Source organism: Oncorhynchus tshawytscha, linkage group LG23 (genome assembly GCF_018296145.1).
Source record: "Oncorhynchus tshawytscha isolate Ot180627B linkage group LG23, Otsh_v2.0, whole genome shotgun sequence".
Classification (NCBI taxonomy): domain Eukaryota; kingdom Metazoa; phylum Chordata; class Actinopteri; order Salmoniformes; family Salmonidae; genus Oncorhynchus; species Oncorhynchus tshawytscha.
In genome coordinates, this window is record NC_056451.1 from 14,427,730 (window position 1) to 14,447,371 (window position 19,642).

Here is a 19,642-nt window from a genome sequence, read left to right on the forward strand (position 1 = left end):
TCGAGTCGTAACAAATATATAAAATTGCGCCGATTAGAGAGGGCAGCCGTGCTGCTAGCCCCTAGGCAACTTTGCAGTAGTTCCTTTTTTGTATGTGTTATTTTTTACATTATTAGGCCAGAATTTTTTTTGTATTATTACATATAGCTGGGAAGAACTTTTGGATATCAGAGCGGCGGTAACTCACCAGCATTACGACTTTCCTGAATCGGATCCTTTGTTCGTACCCCCCAGGGCAATTGGAACTGATTCCAGAAGCTGGTCCAAAACATCGCCAGGGGAGAAGAGTTACTCGGAGTGAACTTCTAGTCCGACTCAGGAGGCGCACACACCACCCACTGCTTCTGAGTATATTACTCGCTAATGTTCTGTCTCTGGATAATAAAGTTGACAAGGCCCTCTCCCGCCCTCCCTTCGGCAAATCTGACCACGACTCAAATTTTATCCTCCCTTCCTATAGACAGAAACTCAAACTTTAAGTACCTGTGCTAAGGACTATTCAACGCTGGTCTGACCAATCGGAATCCAGCTTCAAGATCGTTTTGATCACGCGGACTGGGATATGTTCCGGGTAGCGTCTGAGAATAACATTGACAAATACACAGTGACTGAGTTTATCAGGAAGTGTATAGGAGATGTTGTACCCACTGTGACTACTGAAACATACCCTAACCAGAAACCGAGGATAGAGGACAGCTTTCACGCAAAACTGAAAGCTCGTACCACCGCATTTAACCATGGCAAGATGACTGGGAATATGGCAAAATACAAACAGTGTAGTTATGCCCTCAATCAACAAGCGAAATGTCAGTATAGAGACAAAGTGGTGTCGCAATTCCACGGCTCAGACACAAAACGTATGTGGCAGGGTCTACAGACAAGCACGGACTACAAAAGGAAAACCAGCCACGTCGTGAACATCAACGTCTTGCCTCCAGACAAGTTAAACACCTTCTTCGCCAGCTTTGAGGACAACACAGTGCCACCGATGCGGCCCGCTACCAAGGACTGTGGGCTCTCCTTCTTTGTGGCCAACGTGAGTAAGACATTTAAGCGTGTTAACCCTCGCAAGGCTGCCGGCCGAGACGGCCTCCCTAGCCGCGTCCTCAGAGCATGTGCAGACCAGCTGGCTGTAGTGTTTACAGAACTATTTAATCTCTCCCTATCACAGTCTGCTGTCCCCACATGCTTCAAGATGGCCACCATTGTTCCTGTACCCAAGAAAGAAAAGGTAACGGAACTAAATGACTATCGCCCCGTAGTACTCACTTCTGTCATCATGAAGTGGTTTGAGAGACTAGCCAAGGATCATATCACCTCCACCTTACCTGTCACACTAGACCCACTTCAATTTGCTTAGCACCGATCTAGATCCTCTGATGATGCAATCACCATCGCACTGCACACTGCCTCATCCCATCTGGACAAGAGGAATACCTATATAAGAATGCTGTTCATTGACTATAGTTCAGCATTCAACACCATAGTACCCTCCAAGCTCATCATTAAGCTCAAGGTCCTGGGTCTGAGCCCTGCCCTGTGCAACTGGGTCCTGGACTTCCTGACGGGCCACCCCCAGGTGGTGAAGGAAGGAAACACCACCCCCACGTCGCTGATCCTTAACACTGGGGCCCCACAAGGGTGCGTGCTCAGCCTCCTCCTGTATTCACTGTTCACCCATGACTACGTGGCAACGCACGCCTCCAACTCAATCATCAAGTTCATCAAGTTTGCAGACGACCCAACAGTAGTAGACCTGATTACCAACAATGACTAATCAGGGCTCGGAGTGTGGTGCCAGGAAAATAACCTCTCACTTAACATCAACAAAACAAAGGAGCTGATCGTGGACTTCAGGAAACAGCAGAGGGAGCACCCCCCCCATCCCCATTGACGGGACTGCAGCGGAGAAGGTGGAAAGCTTCAAGTTCCTAGGCGTACACATCACTGACAAACTGAAATGGTCCACCCACACAGACAGTGTGGTGAAGAGGCACAGGCTGAAGAAATTTGGCTTGGCACCTAAAACCATCACAAACAATTGAGAGCATCCTGTCGGGCTGTATCACCACCTGGTATGGCAACTGCACCACCCGCAACCACAGGGCTCTCCAGGGGGTAGTGCGGTCTGCCCAATGCGTCACCAGGGGCAAACGGCCTACCCTCCAGGGTACCTACAGCACCCAATGTCACAGGAAGGCCAAAAAGATCATCAAGGACCACAAGATCATCAACCACCCGAGCCACTGCCTGATCACACCCCTTACATCCAGAAGGCGAGGTCAATACAGGTGCATCAAAGCTGGGACCGAGAGACTGAAAAACAGCTTCTATCTCAGGCCATCAGACTGTAAAACAGCCATCACTAGCACATTAGAGGCTGCTGCCTATATACATAGACTTGAAATCACTGGCCACTTTAATAAATGGATCACTAGTCACTTTAATAATGTTTACATATTTTGCATTTCTCATCTCATGTATATATTGTATTCTATTCTACTGCTCATCCATACATTTATATATTCTTAATTCCATTCCTTTACTTAGATTTGTGTGTATTGTTGTGACATTTTTAGATATTACTTTTTAGATATTACTGCACTGTTGGAGCTAGAAACAAGCATTTCGCTATCCCCTCAATAACAACACGTGTATGTGACCAAAACTATTTGATTATCATTTTTTAAAGTATTTTTTATTAGAGCCGTAGCAAATATATATACACTGCTCAAAAAAATAAAGAGAACACTAAAATAACACATCCTAGATCTGAATGAATGAAATATTCTTATTATATACTTTTTTCTTTACATAGTTGAATGTGCTGACAACAAAATCACACAAAAATGATCAATGGAAATCAAATTTATCAACCCATGGAGGTCTGGATTTGGAGTCACACTCAAAATTAAAGTGGAAAACCACACTACAGGCTGATCCAACTTTGATGTAATGTCCTTAAAACAAGTCAAAATGAGGCTCAGTAGTGTGTGTGGCCTCCACGTGCCTGTATGACCTCCCTACAACGCCTGGGCATGCTCCTGATGAGGTGGCAGATGGTCTCCTGAGGGATCTCCTCCCAGACCTGGACTAAAGCATCCGCCAACTCCTGGACAGTCTGTGGTGCAACGTGGCGTTGGTGGATGGAGCGAGACATGATGTCCCAGATGTGCTCAATTGGATTCAGGTCTGGGGAACGGATGGGCCAGTCCATAGCATCAATGCCTTCCTCTTGAAGGAACTGCTGACACACTCCAGCCACATCAGGTCTAGCATTGTCTTGCATTAGGAGGAACCCAGGGCCAACTGCACCAGCATATGGTCTCAAAAGGGGTCTGAGGATCTCATCTCGGTACCTAATGGCAGTCAGGCTACCTCTGGCGAGCATATGGAGGGCTGTGCGGCCCCCCAAAGAAATGCCACCCCACACCATGACTGACCCACCGCCAAACCGGTCATGCTGGAGGATGTTGCAGGCAGCAGAACGTTCTCCACGGCGTCTCCAGACTCTGTCACGTCTGTCACGTGCTCAGTGTGAACCTGCTTTCATCTGTGAAGAGCACAGTGGCGAATTTGCCAATCTTGGTGTTTTCTGGCAAATGCCAAACATCCTGCACGGTGTTGGGCTGTAAGCACAACCCCCACCTGTGGACGTCGGGCCCTCATACCACCCTCATGGAGTCTGTTTCTGATCGTTTGAGCAGACACATGCACCTTTGTGGCCTGCTGGAGGTCATTTTTCAGGGCTCTGGCAGTGCTCCTCCTGCTCCTCCTTACACAAAGGCGGAGGTAGCGGTCCTGCTGCTGGGTTGTTGCCCTCCTACGGCCTCCTCCACATCTCCTGATGTACTGGCCTGTCTCCTGGTAGCGCCTCCATGCTCTGGACACTACGCTGACAGACACAGCAAACCTTCTTGCCACACCTCGCATTGATGTGCCATCCTGGATGAGCTGCACTACCTGAGACACTTGTGTGGGTTGTAGACTCCATCTCATGCTACCACTAGAGAGAAAGCACCGCCAGCATTCAAAAGTGACCAAAACATCAGCCAGGAAGCATAGGAACTGAGAAGTGGTCTGTGGTCACCACCTGTAGAACCACTCCTTTATTGGGGGTGTCTTGCTAATTGCCACCTGTTGTCTATTCCATTTGCACAACAGCATGTGAAATTCATTGTCAATCAGTGTTGCTTCCTAAGTGGACAGTTTGATTTCACAGAAGTGTGATTGACTTGGAGTTACATTGTGTTGTTTAAGTATTCCCTTTATTTTTTTGAGCAGTGTATATATTTTCATGGCACACGAGGCTGTCTTATTCGCTCCCATCTCAGTGAACCAATCCATTGCGGAGGCAGAGATTCAAAGGCTTTGCATGGTCAATCCGACATCTGAAGTAGCCTTACAGCATTTACTGTGATGCAGTCTCTGCAGACATCAGGGCTTTCATACTTCATGCGCTTAGTGGAGCAGAGCTATTGTGAAGGAAGTGAGTTTGTGTTTATACAGGACGTACTGTCCCCACCGCGGAGCTTTATGGAGCCCTACGCATTGTTACAAAATATGACAGGCGCACAAGTGAAGTGAGGCCATACAGTTGAAGTTTACATATTTATTATACCGTTATTTTACCAGGTAAGTTGACTGAGAACACTTTCTCATTTACAGCAACAACCTGGGGAATAGTTACAGGGGAGAGGAGGGGGATGAATGAGCCAATTGTAAGCTGGGGATGATTAGGTGACAGCTTAGGAATTTAAACAGGACACCGGGGTTAACACCCCTACTCTTACAATAAGTGCCATGGGATCTTTAATGACCTCAGAGTCAGGACACCCATTTAACATCCCATCTGAAAGACGGCACCCTACACAGAGCAGTGTCCCCAATCACTGCCCTGGGGTATTGGAATATTTTTTAGACCAGAGGAAAGAGTGCCTCCTACTGGCCCTCCAACACCACTTCCAGCAGCACCTGGTCTTCCATCCAGGGACCAACCAGGACCAACCCTGCTTAGCTTCAGAAGCAAGCCAGCATTAGGATGCAGGGTGGTATGCTGCTGGCTATAATATATACCTATATACCTACATATACCTTAGCCAAGTACAATTAAACTCAGTTTTTCAAAATTCCAGACATTTAATTCTAGTAAAAATTCCCTGTCTTAGGCCAGTTAGGATCACCATTTTTTTTTTAAGAATGTGAAATGTCCGAATAATAGTAGAGAATGATTTTATATTTTTCATCACATTCCCAGTGGGTCAGAAGTTTACATACACTCAATTAGTAGCTTTGCCTTTAAATTGTGTAACTTGGGTCAAACGTTTTGGGTAGCCTTCCACAAGCTTCCCACAATAAGTTGGGTGAATTTTGGCCCATTCCCCCTGACAGAGCTGGTGTAACCGAGTCAGGTTTGTAGGCTTCCTTGCTCGCACACGCTTTCTCAGTTCTGCCCACAGATTTTCTATAGGATTGAGGTCTGGGTTTTGTGATGGCCACTGCCACAACTTTGGAAGTATGCTTGGGATCATTGTCCATATGGAAGACCCATTTGCGACCAAGCTTTAACTTCCTGACTGATGTCTTGAGATGTTGCTTCAATATATCCACATAATTTTCCTACCTCATGAAGCCATCTATTTTGTGAAGTGCACCAGTCCCGCCTGCAGCAAAGCACTCCCACAACATGATGCTGCCACCCCCGTGCTTCACGGTTGGGTTGGTGTTCTTCGGCTTGCAAGCATCCCCCTTCCTCCAAACATCACAATGGTCATTATGGCCAAACAGTTCTATTTTTGTTTCATCAGACCAGAGGACATTCCTCCAAAAAGTACTATCTTTGTCCCCATGTGCAGTTGCAAACTGTAGTATGGCTTTTTTATGGTGGTTTTGGAGCAGTGGCTTCTTCCTTGCTGAGCGGCCTTTCAGGTTATGTCGATGTAGGACTCGTTGTACTGTGGATATAGATACTTTTGTACCTGTTTCTTCCAGCATCTTGACAAGGTCCGTTGCTGTTGTTCTGGGATTGATTTGCACTTTTCACACTAAAATTTGTTAATCTCTAGGAGACAGACAGCATCTCCTTCCTGAGCGGTATGACAGCTGCATGGTCCCATGGTGTTTATACTTGCGTACTATTGTTTGTACAGATGAACGTGGTACCTTCGGGCGTTTGGAAATTGCTCCCAAGGATGAACCAGATTTGTGGAGGTCTACAGTTTTTTTTTCTGAGGTCTTGGCTGATCTCTTTTGATTTTCCCACGATGCCAAGCAAAGAGGCACTGCATTTGAAGGTAGGCCTTGAAATACATCCACAGGTACACCTCCAATTGACTCAAATGATGTCAATTAGTCTATCAGAAGCTTCTAAAGCCATGACATAATTTTCTGGAATTTTCCAAGCTGTTTAAAGGCACAGTCAACTTAGTGTATGTCAATTTCTGACCCACTGGAATTGTGATAGTGAATTATAAGTGAAATAATCTGTCTATAAACAATTGTTGGAAAAATTACGTGTCATGCACAAAGTAGATGTCCTAACCGACTTGCCAAACTATAGTTTGTTAACACGAAATTTGTGGAGTGGTTGAAAAACTAGTTTTAATGACTCCAACCTAAGTGTATGTAAACTTCAGACTTCAACTGTACGTAGCCAATGTGATTTATAGGATTTTTCTAATTGCAGGGTGCAGTGTTTTTTTGTTGGCTTCATGTAGTCTATTTTTACATAGTTGGCAATGGCAATAGAAGTTAGGAACAAGAAGTTAGGAACAAGGAAATCACGGCCAGCCAAACCCTCCCCTAACCCGGACGACGCTGCGCCGCCTCATGGGTCTCTCGGTCACGGCCTGCTGTGACCGAACCCAGGTCTATAGTGACGCCTCAAGCACTGCGATGCAGTGCCCTAGACCACTGCATCACGCGGGAGCCTTTCAGGCAGAATTGTAATGCTTGTTCATGCGCGCAGTTTCAGAACGGGTCTGATTTATAATGGAAACCTGCACCAAGTTTATAAATCTCTATTTTTGTATGTACTCAGTCTTCTCAGAAATACCGCACACAGATTTTTAGTGTGACATTTACACACGCGGTTATGAGACCCCAGGTGAATCCATGTGAAAGCTATGATCCCTTAAATCCACTTCAGTGTAGATGAAGGGGAGGATTATTTTTAAGCCTTGAGACATGGATTCTGTATGTGTGCCTTTCAGAGGGTGAATGCGCAGGACAACAGATTTAAGTGCCTTTGAATGGGGTATGGTAGTATTACCAGACGCACCGGTTTGAGTCAAGAACTGCAACGCTGCTGGGTTTTTCACGCTCAACAGTTTCCCATGTTTATCAAGAATAGTCCAGTACCCAAAGGACATCCAGCCAACTTGACAACTTTTGGAAGCATTGGAGCGAGCATGGGCCACCATCCCTGCGGAACGTTTGACACCTTAGAGTCCAAGGAAGGTGTTTCTAATGTTTGGTATGCTCAGTTTATACTTTGTACTGCTCACTGATCACTTCCCTTTTTTTCTGGCCCTCCGCTGAGAGCAGCCGTGGATATGGATGTGGTCCGACCCCAAGCTCCTATTACGGGGGTCATGAGTCTCCCCCCATCCTCTGTACTGGCTCCAGGGCCTCTGGTTCCCAACCTCCAGCCTACCTGCCAGCACAGACGCCTCCCCTCCACAGCACACAGTCAGGCCAGCATGGGTGAGTCACACTTAACAGCGGGTGCCATCTGTTAAGTTTTTTTCTCCCTTAATTAAAACAGTGTCAGACACAGGTGTGCAGGTTTTTTTTTTTAAAGTCATATGCTCAAAAAGAACAATTAAAGGATAAATACTCACACTGTTGAAGAGTTTGGAAAAATTCAGATGCTAATACCTTCATTGCTTTGTAACGATGACTAACGTGCTGATTTCCTCTCCAGAGCTGGACAGTGGTGTCGACCCAGAGACTGGAGAGAGAGCCCAGAGATGACAACACCACTCTTCCTCTGTTTCTACCTGGCCTGATCCTGGAGATCTGGGTCAGATATAATGAATGTCTAGAACAGGTCAAGTGGTTTGGAACCTGGCTGTACAGACTCTCTCAATGTTGTGAAATACTTTTCTCATCCCTTTTACATTGGTATGTGAACAAGCATTTAAAAGTATCCATCAAGGAATATGAGTTTTTTTTTTATATTAAGTTTTTTTTATTAGGGTGTATGGAGGCTTTTGGTACACTGCCATCTGCTTCTGTACAGGGCAGGGAAAAGCAAACCTTCAAATACTTTTATGGCATTTCATTGCTCCCTTTTCTGAATGGTCTTCTCAGGTCAGAGTATAGAGATAAAGCCCAGGAATCCATGTACTTGCACGGTCTGTTGACATGTACAGTACCAGTTAAAGGTTAGGACACACCTACTCATTCAAGGGTTTTTCCATTGTAGAATAATAGTGAAGACATCAAAAATATGAAATAACACATGGAATCATGTAGTAACCAAAAAAAGTATGAAACAAATCACAATATATTTCATATTTTAGATTCTTCAGAGTAGCCACCCTTTGCCTTGACAGCTTTGCACACGCTTGGCACTCTGAACCTGGCCTTTCTAGGGAGTTTTTCCTAGCCACCGTGCTTCTACACCTGCATTGCTTGCTGTTTGGGGTTTTAGGCTGGGTTTCTGTACAGCACTTTGAGATATCAGCTGATGTACGAAGGGCTATATAAATAAATTTGATTTGATTTGAACCAGCTTCACGTGGAATGCTTTTCCAATAGTCTGGAAGGAGTTCCTACATATGCTTAGCACTTGTTGGCTGCTTTTCCTTCACTCTGCAGTCTAACTCTTCCCTAACAAATCTCAAGTGGGTTGAGTTGGGTGATTGTGGTGGCCAGAATCTGATGTAGCACTCCATCACTCTCCTTGGTCAAAAAGCCCTGACACAGCCTGGAGATGTGTTGGGTCAATGTCCTGTTGAAAAACAAATGATAGTCCCACTAAGCGCAAACCAGATGGGATGGCATATCGCTGCAGAAGCCATGCTGGTTAAGTGTGCCTTGAATTCTAAATAAGTCACTGAAAGTGTCACCAGCAAAGCACCCCCAAACCATCACACCTCCTCCAACACACATGCTTCACCGTTGGAACCACACATGCAGAGCTCATCCGTTCACATACACTGTCTCAGAAAGACACGGTGGTTGGAACCAAAAATCTCATATTTGGTCTCAACCAAAGGACAGATTTCCACTGGTCTAATGTCCATTGCTCGTGTTTTTTTGGCACAAGTCTGATTGTCCTTTAGTGGTGGTTTCTTTGTAGCAATTCGACCATGAAGGCCTGATTCACGCAGTCTCCTCTGAACAGTTGATTTTGAGATGTGTTTGTTACTTGAACTCTGTGTAGCATTTATTTGGGCTGCAATTTGAGGCTCGCAACTCTAATGAACTTATCCTCTGCATTAGAGGTAACTCTAGGTCTTCATTTTCTGTGGCGGTCCTCATGAGAGCCAGTTTCATAGCGCTTCATGGTTTTTGCTACTGCACTTCTAGAAACGTTAAAATTATTTACATTTTCCAGATTGACTGACTCATGTCTTAAAATAATGGACTCCTTTCTCTTTGCTTATTTGAACTTTTATTGCCATAAGGTATTTTACCAAATAGGGCTACCTTGTCACAACACAAGTGACTGGCTCAAACGCATTTAAAGAAATTCCATAAAAATGTACTTCAGGCAAACCTGTTAATTGAAATTCATTCCAGGGGACTACCTCATGAAGCTGGTTGAGAGAATGCCAAGTGCGCTAATCTGTCAAGGCAAAGGCAAACTATATTTTGATTTGTAATACACTTTTTTGGTTACATGATTCCATGTGTCATGTCATAGTCTTCACTATTATTCTACCATGAAATGAAGAAAAACCCTGGAATGAGTAGGTGTGTCCACTAGAGGTCGACCGATTATGATTTTAATGCTGATACTGATTGGAGGACCAAAAAAAGCAGATACCAATTAATCGGATGATTTCATATATGTAATAATGACAATTACAATACTGAATGAACACTTATGTTACTTAATATAATACATCAATAAAATCAATGTATCCTCAAATAATGAAACATGTTCAATTTGGTTTAAATAATGCAAAACCAAAGTGTTGGAGAAGTGCAATATGTGCCATGTAAAAAAGCTAATGTTTAAGTTCCTTGCTCAGAACATATGAAAGCTGGTGGTTCCTTTTAACAGGAGTCTTCAATATTCCTAGGTAAGAAGTTTTAGGTTGTAGTTATTATTAGGACTATTGCTCTCTCTACCATTTGTATTTCATATACCTTTGACTATTGGATGTTCTAATAGGTACTTTAGTATTGCCAGCCTAATCTCGGAAGTTGATTGGCTTGAAGTCAAACAGCGCAATGCTTGAAGCACAGCAAAGAGCTGCTGGCAAATGCAGGAAAGTGCTGTTTGAATGAATGCTTATGAGCCTGCTGCTGCCTACCACTGCTCAGTCAGACTGCTCTATCAAGTCTGAGTCTTAATTATAATAACACAGAAATATGAGCCATAGGTCATTAATATGGCCAAATCCGGAAACTATCATTTCGAAAACACTTATTCTTTGTGAAATACGGAACCTTTCTGTATTTTATCTAACGGGTGGCATCCCCAAGTCTAAATATTGAGGTTACATTGCACAACCGTCAATGTTATGTCATAATTATGTACAAGTCTGGCAAATTAATTACGGTCTTTGTTAACAAGAAATGGTCTTCACACACTTTGCAACGAGCCAGGCAGCCCAAACTGCTGCATATACCCGGACTCTGCCTGCACTGAACGCCAGAGAAGTGACACAATTTCCCTAGTTAAAAGAAATTCATGTTAGCAGGCAATATTAACTAAATATACAAGTTTAAAAATATATTCTTGTGTATTGATTTTAAGAAAGGCATTGATGTTTATGGTTCGGTACATTGGTGCTAAGACGGCACTTTTTTCATGAATGCGCTTGTTAAATCACCCGTTTGGGTGAATGACAATTACCGATTGTTATGAAAACTTGAAAAGGGGCCCTAATTAATTGCCTATTCCAATTAATCGGTCAACCTCTACTCCAGACTGGTACTGTATGTGTAAAGTTGCTAACATACGGAGTCAAAAAAGAAAGAAAAGTTAACCATGACCTATTGCATGGTTTTATGACTTCCTAATAGGCCTATTCAACACATTCAGGGATGTTATGGCCCAGATAAAATAGAACCTTGATGTAACCGGAAGTAATATTTTATTATCTGTTGTGTACTCAGATCTGGTTTATTTCAATATGCTGCGGTGAATTGCATTTTTTTTCTCTCCATGTATTTAACTTTAATAAAGCTGAAGATAATATGTTTGTCTGTTGCTGAGAGAAACCTATCCTTCTTAAAAAGGCTCAAAACAGTATAACCTGTTTCCACTTTAACTGGGTACTACAGTGCTATAAACAATACTCATGGAAGATACTTATTTAAATCTGCCACGACTAAAGATAAACAATGAACTGTGAGTCAGACCGTATTCGATTTGAATTTTATAGCAAATCAAACATACATGGCTACTGTGATGCTTGATTATCGACACACATACTTGGTTGAGAACAGACAATCCAGGCCAAACATTTAGTATTTTTGCAAAATAGCATCCCAAAAGAGAACAGTAGGCTGTACTATGTACACTAGCGGTCTGTTCGCCCACTGGTCTACCAACCCATTTCTTTCCTCATTTATCTTCACTCTGCTCCCTGTCCTCCTCCAGCCTGGTCATCGCCTTTCTTCTTGATTCCAGACACAATGTCATCAATGCGGAGCAGCAAGATGGCCGTCTGAAAGGCAAGAAGAGATCAAAATTACATTAGTGGGGTTCACTGAAACCAGTGACTGTTTAAAGTCATAAAACGACGAGACACTAAAGGTGCCCTGAGTTTCATTGTATTCACTTTGATGTGAAGGAGATAAGGCACTGGAAAGCACTCATCCTTTAGAGTAGTAGGAGTGAAAATGTTCTGGCATGGTGTCTGACTGCATTCACTACTGACAAAGTAAAACAGAATTCGTCCATGCCTTGTACAATATGTTTTAAAAACAGTAAGTCTCAAGCATTTGCTGCAGATACATTCGAGATGAATCTCACTTTCAACAGCAGCCCATTAGCCCCTCTTACCTCCACAGCAGTCTTGTAAGTCTGGGCCTTGACAGCCAGCGGCTCACAGATGCCAAGCTCCATCATGTCTGCCAAGGTGCCAGTCTCTCCGTTCACACCCCATGATGCACAGGCCTCCAGGGTGTGCTTGGCCTACAGAGGGGGGGTAAGATAAATAAAACATAGCTGTGCCCAACAAAATGATAAAGATGCATATTTTAGAGCAAAACCACACGTACCCTGAGAGAGGTGAGCACGCGGATGGTGGAGGCTCCACAGTTTTGGATGAGTGTACGGGGGATAACCTCCAGGGCCTGGGCCACGGCACGGTAGGGCCACTGCTCCACCCCAGTCAGGGTCTTGGAACGCTCCATCAGCCTCTTGGACACAGCCATTTCCACCGCCCCACCTCCAGGGAGTAGAGATGGGTCCAGTAGCACGTTACGACACACCTGCATTGCATCCTGCAAGTTACGCTCCACCTCCTGAGGGACAGAGACACGCACACCATCAACACTGTTTGGTTCCACAATGAAGCATTGAGCATAATAGGATACCATGAGGATCAAATCATCCTGTCTTGTTAAGGTATGCCTGAAAATGAGCTGCTTCTGCCACAACGGAGAAGTCTTAACATATTCTTGTGCATGAGGGATAACTTGATACGTACAGCCAGGATCTCTTTGCTGGCTCCTCTCAGCAGGATGGTGCAGGCTTTGGGGTCTTTGCACTCTGTGACGAAGGTGAAGTACTCGTCTCCAATCTTCTTGATCTCAAACAGGCCAGCGCCGGTTCCCACGTCCTCCTCACGCAGCTCGTCTGTACGGCTGGCGATGCGAGCCCCACATGCCCTGAGAATATGATATCAGCGTTAATAGTCAATTAACAATTTAAAAGGATTAATAGTTAGCACATCTTCAGAATACTATACTGTGTGGAATGGACCTTACCTTGAAATGCGGTTGTTGTCAGTCTTTCTGACACGGCGGATGGCTGTGATGTTGGCCTTCATCAGATAGTGTTGTGCCAGGTCTGGGGAGATGAGTGGAGAAGTGAGTTTCTCTGGTCAGTGCAGGGGAGCTTTGGTGGATTAAGAGCAGTTGCTAAAATTGTACATACAGATTTTGTATGTGAAGTACCTGAGATGCCCTTCTCGGTGAAGATGAGGTCTGGCTTGAGGCGGATGATGTCTTCACAGATCGTCTGGATGTACTCTTCCTCCATCTGAAGGATTCTAGAAAAATCCTCCTCACGTGTGATCTCAATGTCAGTCTGCATAGGAACACAACATTTATTGGCTAGTACCTACTACTGTTATTTTTATACTGTATGTGTGTGCTGGTAATGCATTTGTGTGGATGTATGAATGACACTGTGTACATGTGTTTTCAGTACCTGGCTCTCGCCCTTCTTGTACTCTAGGGAGCAGTCCAGCAGGATAATGCGGGGGTTCTTGATCATTCTGCGCATGCGGGGGTGAGTGACGTCCTTGTTGACCATCACGCCTTTTAGCACACATGAGTCCTCAATGAAGCCACCAGGCACCTATAACCATAGTAAAACAAGGAGGAACCAACCAACCTGGTGTAATTTTCCCAATGACCACACCCTTGTCATACTTATTGATGTCAATCTTCTAACTGCAAGACCTAACGCCTACCTTCTCCACTTTGGCATACAGCTTAATGTTGATCTCCTTGCGTCCATGCTCCTCCAACTCCACAGTGCGCACGGCATCCAGGGCAATATTACACGCCATGGTAGACCAACGGCTCAAGGCCTTGGTGCAAATGGCAGAGTTGATGATCTTCAGCATCTGCGCCCTGTCATTCACATCCACCGGGGTGCTGGGAGGGAACAGAGACAGTCGGTCAATAGAATGGAGTGTAAAAGTGTGCGAGGGAGGATTGTGTGTGTAAGTGAATGCAATTGAGTGTTCATCAGTAAGTGTGTAAGTGTATGCAATCTATACCTGATGTCTTTGAGCATGTCGAGCATGTCGTCCAGGGCGTGTCTGTAGGCACTGATGATGACTGTGGGGTGCATCTGCTGCTCCAGGAACTGCTCTGCTACAGACAGCATCTCCCCAGCTAGAGACCGACAAAATATTGATAAAAAAAAATAGGTTAACCAAGAGCTGTTTTAAAAATGTGCACACTCAGTACGATGGCTTAGAGGACGATTGATTCTTACGCAGCATCAACGTGGCCCTCTCGGAGTCGGAGTGCCACAACATCCAGTCCTAAATAGCCTGAAGCTCAAAAGGGTACATTGACTATGTTGAAGAGGTTGACTGGATCTCAGTCAATTCCATGTCAATGGAGTGAGATGAAATACTTCCACTACCAGGCCACTTACCGAGGATGATGACTGACGTGGTGCCGTCTCCCACCTCCTCATCCTGGGTGCGGCTGATCTCAATCATGGACTTGGCTGCCGGGTGCTGCACTTGGATCTGTGTTTGTTTACAGGAAAGGTAACTTTAACAGACCTGAATTTGTTTACATTTACCATCTTCCAAATACAGTGTAAGGGTGCTCATGGGAAATGTAGTGCAGAAACCTCACCTCTCGGAGGATGGCATTGCCATCGTTGGTCATGACAATGCCGCCCATGGGGTCTAGCAGCATCTGTTAATAGATAGGGAAAGGTTAAGACAGTTGTATTTTGGTGTCACTTTGGGATTTAAGTATCTAAGAGACAGGAATTGTGTCTTGGTACAAACCTTCATCATGGCTCTTGGTCCCAGGCATGTTCTGATGACATCTGCTATTGCCTGTAAAAGTAGACTTCGTAAGGCTGCAGGAATTTCTCATGTTTCATTATCGCAATTAAACCTCAGTCAGAAGTAAAAATTATTGGGTAATGGGAAGGGGAAGTCAGAGTGGTGTGTCATCTTTACCTTTGCTGCACTGATGTTCCCTTTCTGAACCTTGCGTCCAGACTCTCTTTTCATATTCTGGCCTAAAGAGAGAAGATCATTGAGGTGGCGACAGAGAGGGGCAGTCTCTTAACTAGGCCTATACTCAAAATGACTGACCATGATGCTGCGGTTTGTTCAGTGTATTTAGCAACTTGACGGACAACATGGTAGGCCAACAAGTGTGTAGTTAAAAGGTACATTTAATTTCTGAAATTACATTTGCAAGATTGTCTGCACCATCGTTAGCTACCGTGTTGGCACTGCCCGAACCAGATACCGAGACCAACCCCAAAAACGGGGAGACACCAGGGAAATAGCTCACCTTAAAATGTAACTTAGCTAGTAAGGCAGCTAGCAAATTATTATCCATTAATCTTACCCGAAGGGTTTGTCTAACTACGTTTGATGGCGTGCATAACAATACCAAATAGAACGCTAGCAGAACAGTATCCCTGTTTATTCCCCAAATTTGATAAAATTTATAGCCGATTGTTCCGCTAACAGCGCAGCATGACTGTCACAACTCGAGACATCACTGGCTAGCTAGGCCCGAACGCCGGGCATCACCTCGCGTGAATGAAAAAGCTCACAAATATAGAAAGATATAAAATACACTTAAAACACTAATGTATTTAATTCATTGATAAATGTTGTAACTTTATCACTCACTCAACACGACGATTGGTCTTCCCATCATTTTGGCAGCGTGCGTAGATCAACCGGCTACCAAGTTCTCAAACGCAGCACAGGAAAGGCTAATTTGTTTGTGGCTGGGCGGGTTGGGGAAAAAAATGACCAATTAAGGACGAGGGAATTTTGATGAACAGCCGTACAACCCAATCTGCGTGACTACGAAAGAGGAAGTCGCCAGTGGGCGCTATCTTCAAGTTTATATTGTTTCCTCGTGTGATTACCCTAGCAAATTAAATCATATGTCGCAGTACATATGGACATTATATAGAAACCCAATAAATGACCAGCTCTGTTGTATCAATTATGTGCATGACGGCATAAAACTACCTGTATCTTCAAACGTTTAGCTACATTTACTAGGCTTACCATTTGGTGCACAGTACGTACAACCTTCATCACGCACAGGTATTGCATTTTGGGATATGTAGTCCAGAAAGAAACAAGACCATTCTGTAACGTATCAAATAATACCCATGCATTGGACATTGCCCGACCTTGATAACTCTCTTTTCATGAAAGAAACATCAAATTATTTCAGTAGTTACTCAAATGCAAATAAAAGCTCAACCGGACATAAGTCAAATGTCACGTAAAACATAAATCGCAGAAGAGGGGCTAGCTGATGTAACTATACATTCTAGGAAAATAAATAATTCCAATAAATATCACTGTAATTTCCAATAACAAATAAACATATCTCTCTAACAAAAATTACTAATATGTGGATTATGTGCGAAATTGTGTATATAACACGAAACAAAATAGTGATATTGAGTGTCTTTAAGTATGTAAAAAATCAAATCGAGTTCAATTTGATAAATTCGGGACAATGAGGCATTTCAAACTTATTTTTTTTTATTTAACTAGACAAGTCAGTTAATAAGAACAAATTCTTATTTACAATGACGGCATACCGGGGCACAGTGGGTTAACTGCCTTGTTCAGGGGCAGAACGTCAGCTTTTTACCTTATCAGGTCGGGGATTCAATCCAGCAACCTTTCGGTTACTGGCCCAACTAGGTTGCCTCTCCTCAAGAGCATTTATGGAAGATGCACAAAAGTGTGCAAATGTATGTCAAAAAGAAAGACATACCCAGATGAGATGCTTGGCATAAAAGTCCAACTGAAATCTAAGCCTGTCCATAGTGCTTCAGTAGTCTTCACCCTATTTGCACACAAAATTGGATAAGAGTGTCTGCTAAGACACAGTTTCCCAAACTCAGTCCTGAGGTCAGCCTGCAGGCACCCGGCCAGCCACAAGGAGTCGCTAGAGCGTGATGAGCCAAGTAAAGCTCCCTGGCCAAACCCTCCCCTTACCCAGACAACGCTGGGACAATTGTGCACCGCCCTATGAGACTCCCAATAACGACCGGTTGTGATACAGCCCGGGATCAAACCCGGGTCTGTAGTGACGCCTTAGACCGCTGCACCACTCGGGAGGCCCCTGTACCAGACATTTGATTCTATTTTTATCTATTTGCTGAGCAGGCACTTTTTTATTTGTACCCGTAAGCAACTTTGCAAAAACTGTTGCACATCATTTTCCTTTTCTACATTTATCTATAGTCTGACTGAGGTACCTTACTCAGAGTCAAGGACGCTACACTAGTATGCCTTTCTTGGGAATATTAATAGCAACCACCAAGTCACCAGTTTAACTGCAAAACCAATCTGCACGTGTTGCCTATTACTGTACTTGCAGATGCTCCATCCTCTCACATTGAGAACATTACTCTTTTGAAGCCCCATGAAAAAACTGCAGATTTTTTAATTTAGAAGTCCTCTATGTTATGAGTATTCAGTGTTGCTGGTAAGGCACAGAAACCCAAAGGAGATCTTCTGGTCGGAAACTTGTGTATTGCAATGGATGGCTCCTTTTCCCCCTTTATAGTTCATGTCTTCTGCTTCTTTGCCAGTCCACCCACTCATCCCTTGTTTTTTCTTCTCTCTCTTCATTGCGCTCTCACAAGTCTTCTCTGGCAGTGCCCAGGACAAGGGGATGTGTGGCCTCCTCCTTCAGATATTTGAGGAAATCATTCACCTCACGGCCACCCTATTGACAGATACGGAGGGTTAAAACTGTGAAGGAAAGTATCAGAATATTGATTACAGAGCATTAAGTGTTATTTAATCCATGTCCTTTGGAGGAGGAAAAGTGGTGCTGTAGCCTAACCTCGTATTTCCGAGGTTGGTCCTTCTGTCCTGCTGAGACGAAGAAAATAGCGGGGAAACTGGGAAGAAGGACAACAACAGATGAGATTAAAATAGCAGACCGGTCTCTTCAGTTTACCAGCAAAGTAGTCCTTCAAGAACCTCTCCAGGGATTTCCTGTCCCATCTGCAATGGATGGACAGATTAGCAGTGTGACAGCTGGCCAGACTGCATAAGGAAGGGTCTGTGATGGTCATGTGTTGTCGTAACTCACGTGAACTCCTCCTGCATGCTGTACTTGTGGCCCTCCCTGTTCCTGATGTTGATGAGAGGTAGCTCTCCCCCGTCGGACAGCCCCGGGCCAAACTCCTCCTCCAGCTCATCCTGGAACTCTGCTCTGTTGGCCACAGCGTAACTCAGCCCCTGAGACTGGAACTGAGTGGTCACTTTCATCACCCTAGGGAGAGAGAAGGGGTAGTGAAAGTGATGGAGAGAGAAAAAGAGAGCGGTGGATATCAGGTAAGAGCAGTTTCTTTCCCCGTGCTGTGGCCTTCACCAGCTGGCCATCAGGTTTATAGGAACTAAGTGAATTTGCCCCATGCCATCATCACGCTGTCCTCAAACTTGCTGTTGAGTCGTGGGGGCCGGAAGAGCACCACCGTTCTGGTTAAGAGAGACACAAGAGGAGAGTGACATCATCATAAGGTACTACTACTTGGCAATAATCTATGATGTCATATCCAACTAATGTGCCCTCATAGTCTAGTGACCAGAGGTCTGAATGTTCAGAACCCAGGTGGGATTATATGTAAGGGGAGCTACAGCACATACTCTGATTCCACGCCGTGTTTGAGGCCCAGGCTCAGGTCTGCAGTGTGGGCAAAGCAGTGGCTGTCTCTCATTGCACTAGACGCCTTCAGAAACTCAGCCATCTGAGAGCTGTCAGCACCTGAGAAAAAACCTGACAGCAGGGAGGGAGAATATAAGCCCCTCATATAGTTCACTAAAAATATACATGCAATTGTTTTATTTCAATAGACTAAAGACTAAATAGACTAAATAGACTATTTCAATAGACTACTTTGCTGTGATTAATAAAGTGAACTCACCAACCATACTGGCTTCAAAATTGTTGATGAATGCATCCAGGTCTCTCTCATTGTGCAGAGGAATGGAACTGGGACCTGCCTGTTTTTTCACGAAGCTCACAATGCCATATATGGGAACATGGGACAACATTAGATGAGTCATACATACACTAAAAACACAGACACAAACCAGAGCAGCAATGATTTTAAAGTAGCCACCTGCCCTCCTGGGTCCATCATAAGCAGCAAAGTCCTCTCCATTGCGGTGTGTGGTGGGGTACCCATTGACGCCAAAACGTCCACACGTCTCAGAGTTCACTGTGCAGTCTACCTGGGGAAAATGACAGAAACCTGTTTAATAGCAGTGCATTCAGAGTGGCGGTATGTAGAAGCAGCCCTGATGTTAAAGCTACTGTGGGAACTGATCTCAATTCACCAATAAAGATAAAAGAGAAGCAACAGAGCTATCATGGAAAGTTGACCCCCACATTTTAAAGCAATACCCATCCTGTGGAACAAAAATAGATTGTAACGAATCTGGATGCAAGGAAATAAAATGCATCCCCTGGGGTGTCATGTGTGGAGAAACTGGTATACTCACTTTAGCTAAAGACACTG

At 44.3% G+C, this 19,642-nt stretch overlaps 2 protein-coding genes and 1 non-coding gene across 3 annotated transcripts; all 3 read right to left on the minus strand.

The window, feature by feature from the left end:
* Positions 1–11,544: 11,544 nt before the first annotated feature.
* On the minus strand, positions 11,545–15,880 carry LOC112222861 (T-complex protein 1 subunit gamma). The gene is made up of 14 exons (XM_024385708.2): positions 15,762–15,880; positions 15,072–15,133; positions 14,895–14,945; positions 14,737–14,799; positions 14,528–14,624; positions 14,142–14,259; positions 13,830–14,016; positions 13,565–13,714; positions 13,309–13,441; positions 13,120–13,201; positions 12,840–13,020; positions 12,409–12,654; positions 12,191–12,322; positions 11,545–11,852 (listed from the first exon to the last, which is right to left on the minus strand). The coding sequence occupies exons 1-14, from the start codon at positions 15,787–15,789 to the stop codon at positions 11,760–11,762; spliced, it is 1,623 nt and encodes a 540-aa protein (XP_024241476.1). The 5' UTR covers positions 15,790–15,880; the 3' UTR covers positions 11,545–11,759.
* LOC112223195 lies at positions 11,955–12,090 on the minus strand. Its single transcript, XR_002949262.1, has one exon. It is a non-coding gene; the product is annotated as a small nucleolar RNA SNORA15 (small nucleolar RNA).
* Positions 15,881–17,340: 1,460 nt separating the features above from the next.
* Positions 17,341–19,235, minus strand: LOC112222860 (protein disulfide-isomerase A3). The gene is given in 6 exon segments (XM_042304663.1): positions 17,341–17,838; positions 17,959–18,122; positions 18,211–18,541; positions 18,544–18,599; positions 18,768–18,897; positions 19,046–19,235. Coding segments are annotated over 6 exon segments (834 nt in total). The 5' UTR covers positions 19,188–19,235; the 3' UTR covers positions 17,341–17,827.
* Between the last annotated feature and the right edge of the window lie 407 nt (positions 19,236–19,642).

Bases quoted from the DNA above. Each gene is read 5' to 3' on its own strand.
- LOC112222861 (XM_024385708.2), bottom strand. From the start codon at position 15,789: ATGATGGGAAGACCAATCGTCGTGTTGA. The intron at 14,260-14,527 runs GTAAGTGGCCTG...GTCGGTCTCTAG, and splicing joins CACGTCAGTCATCATCCTCG to CTGGGGAGATGCTGTCTGTA. The intron at 12,323-12,408 runs GTACGTGTGGTT...CCCCCTCTGTAG, and splicing joins GCGTGCTCACCTCTCTCAGG to GCCAAGCACACCCTGGAGGC.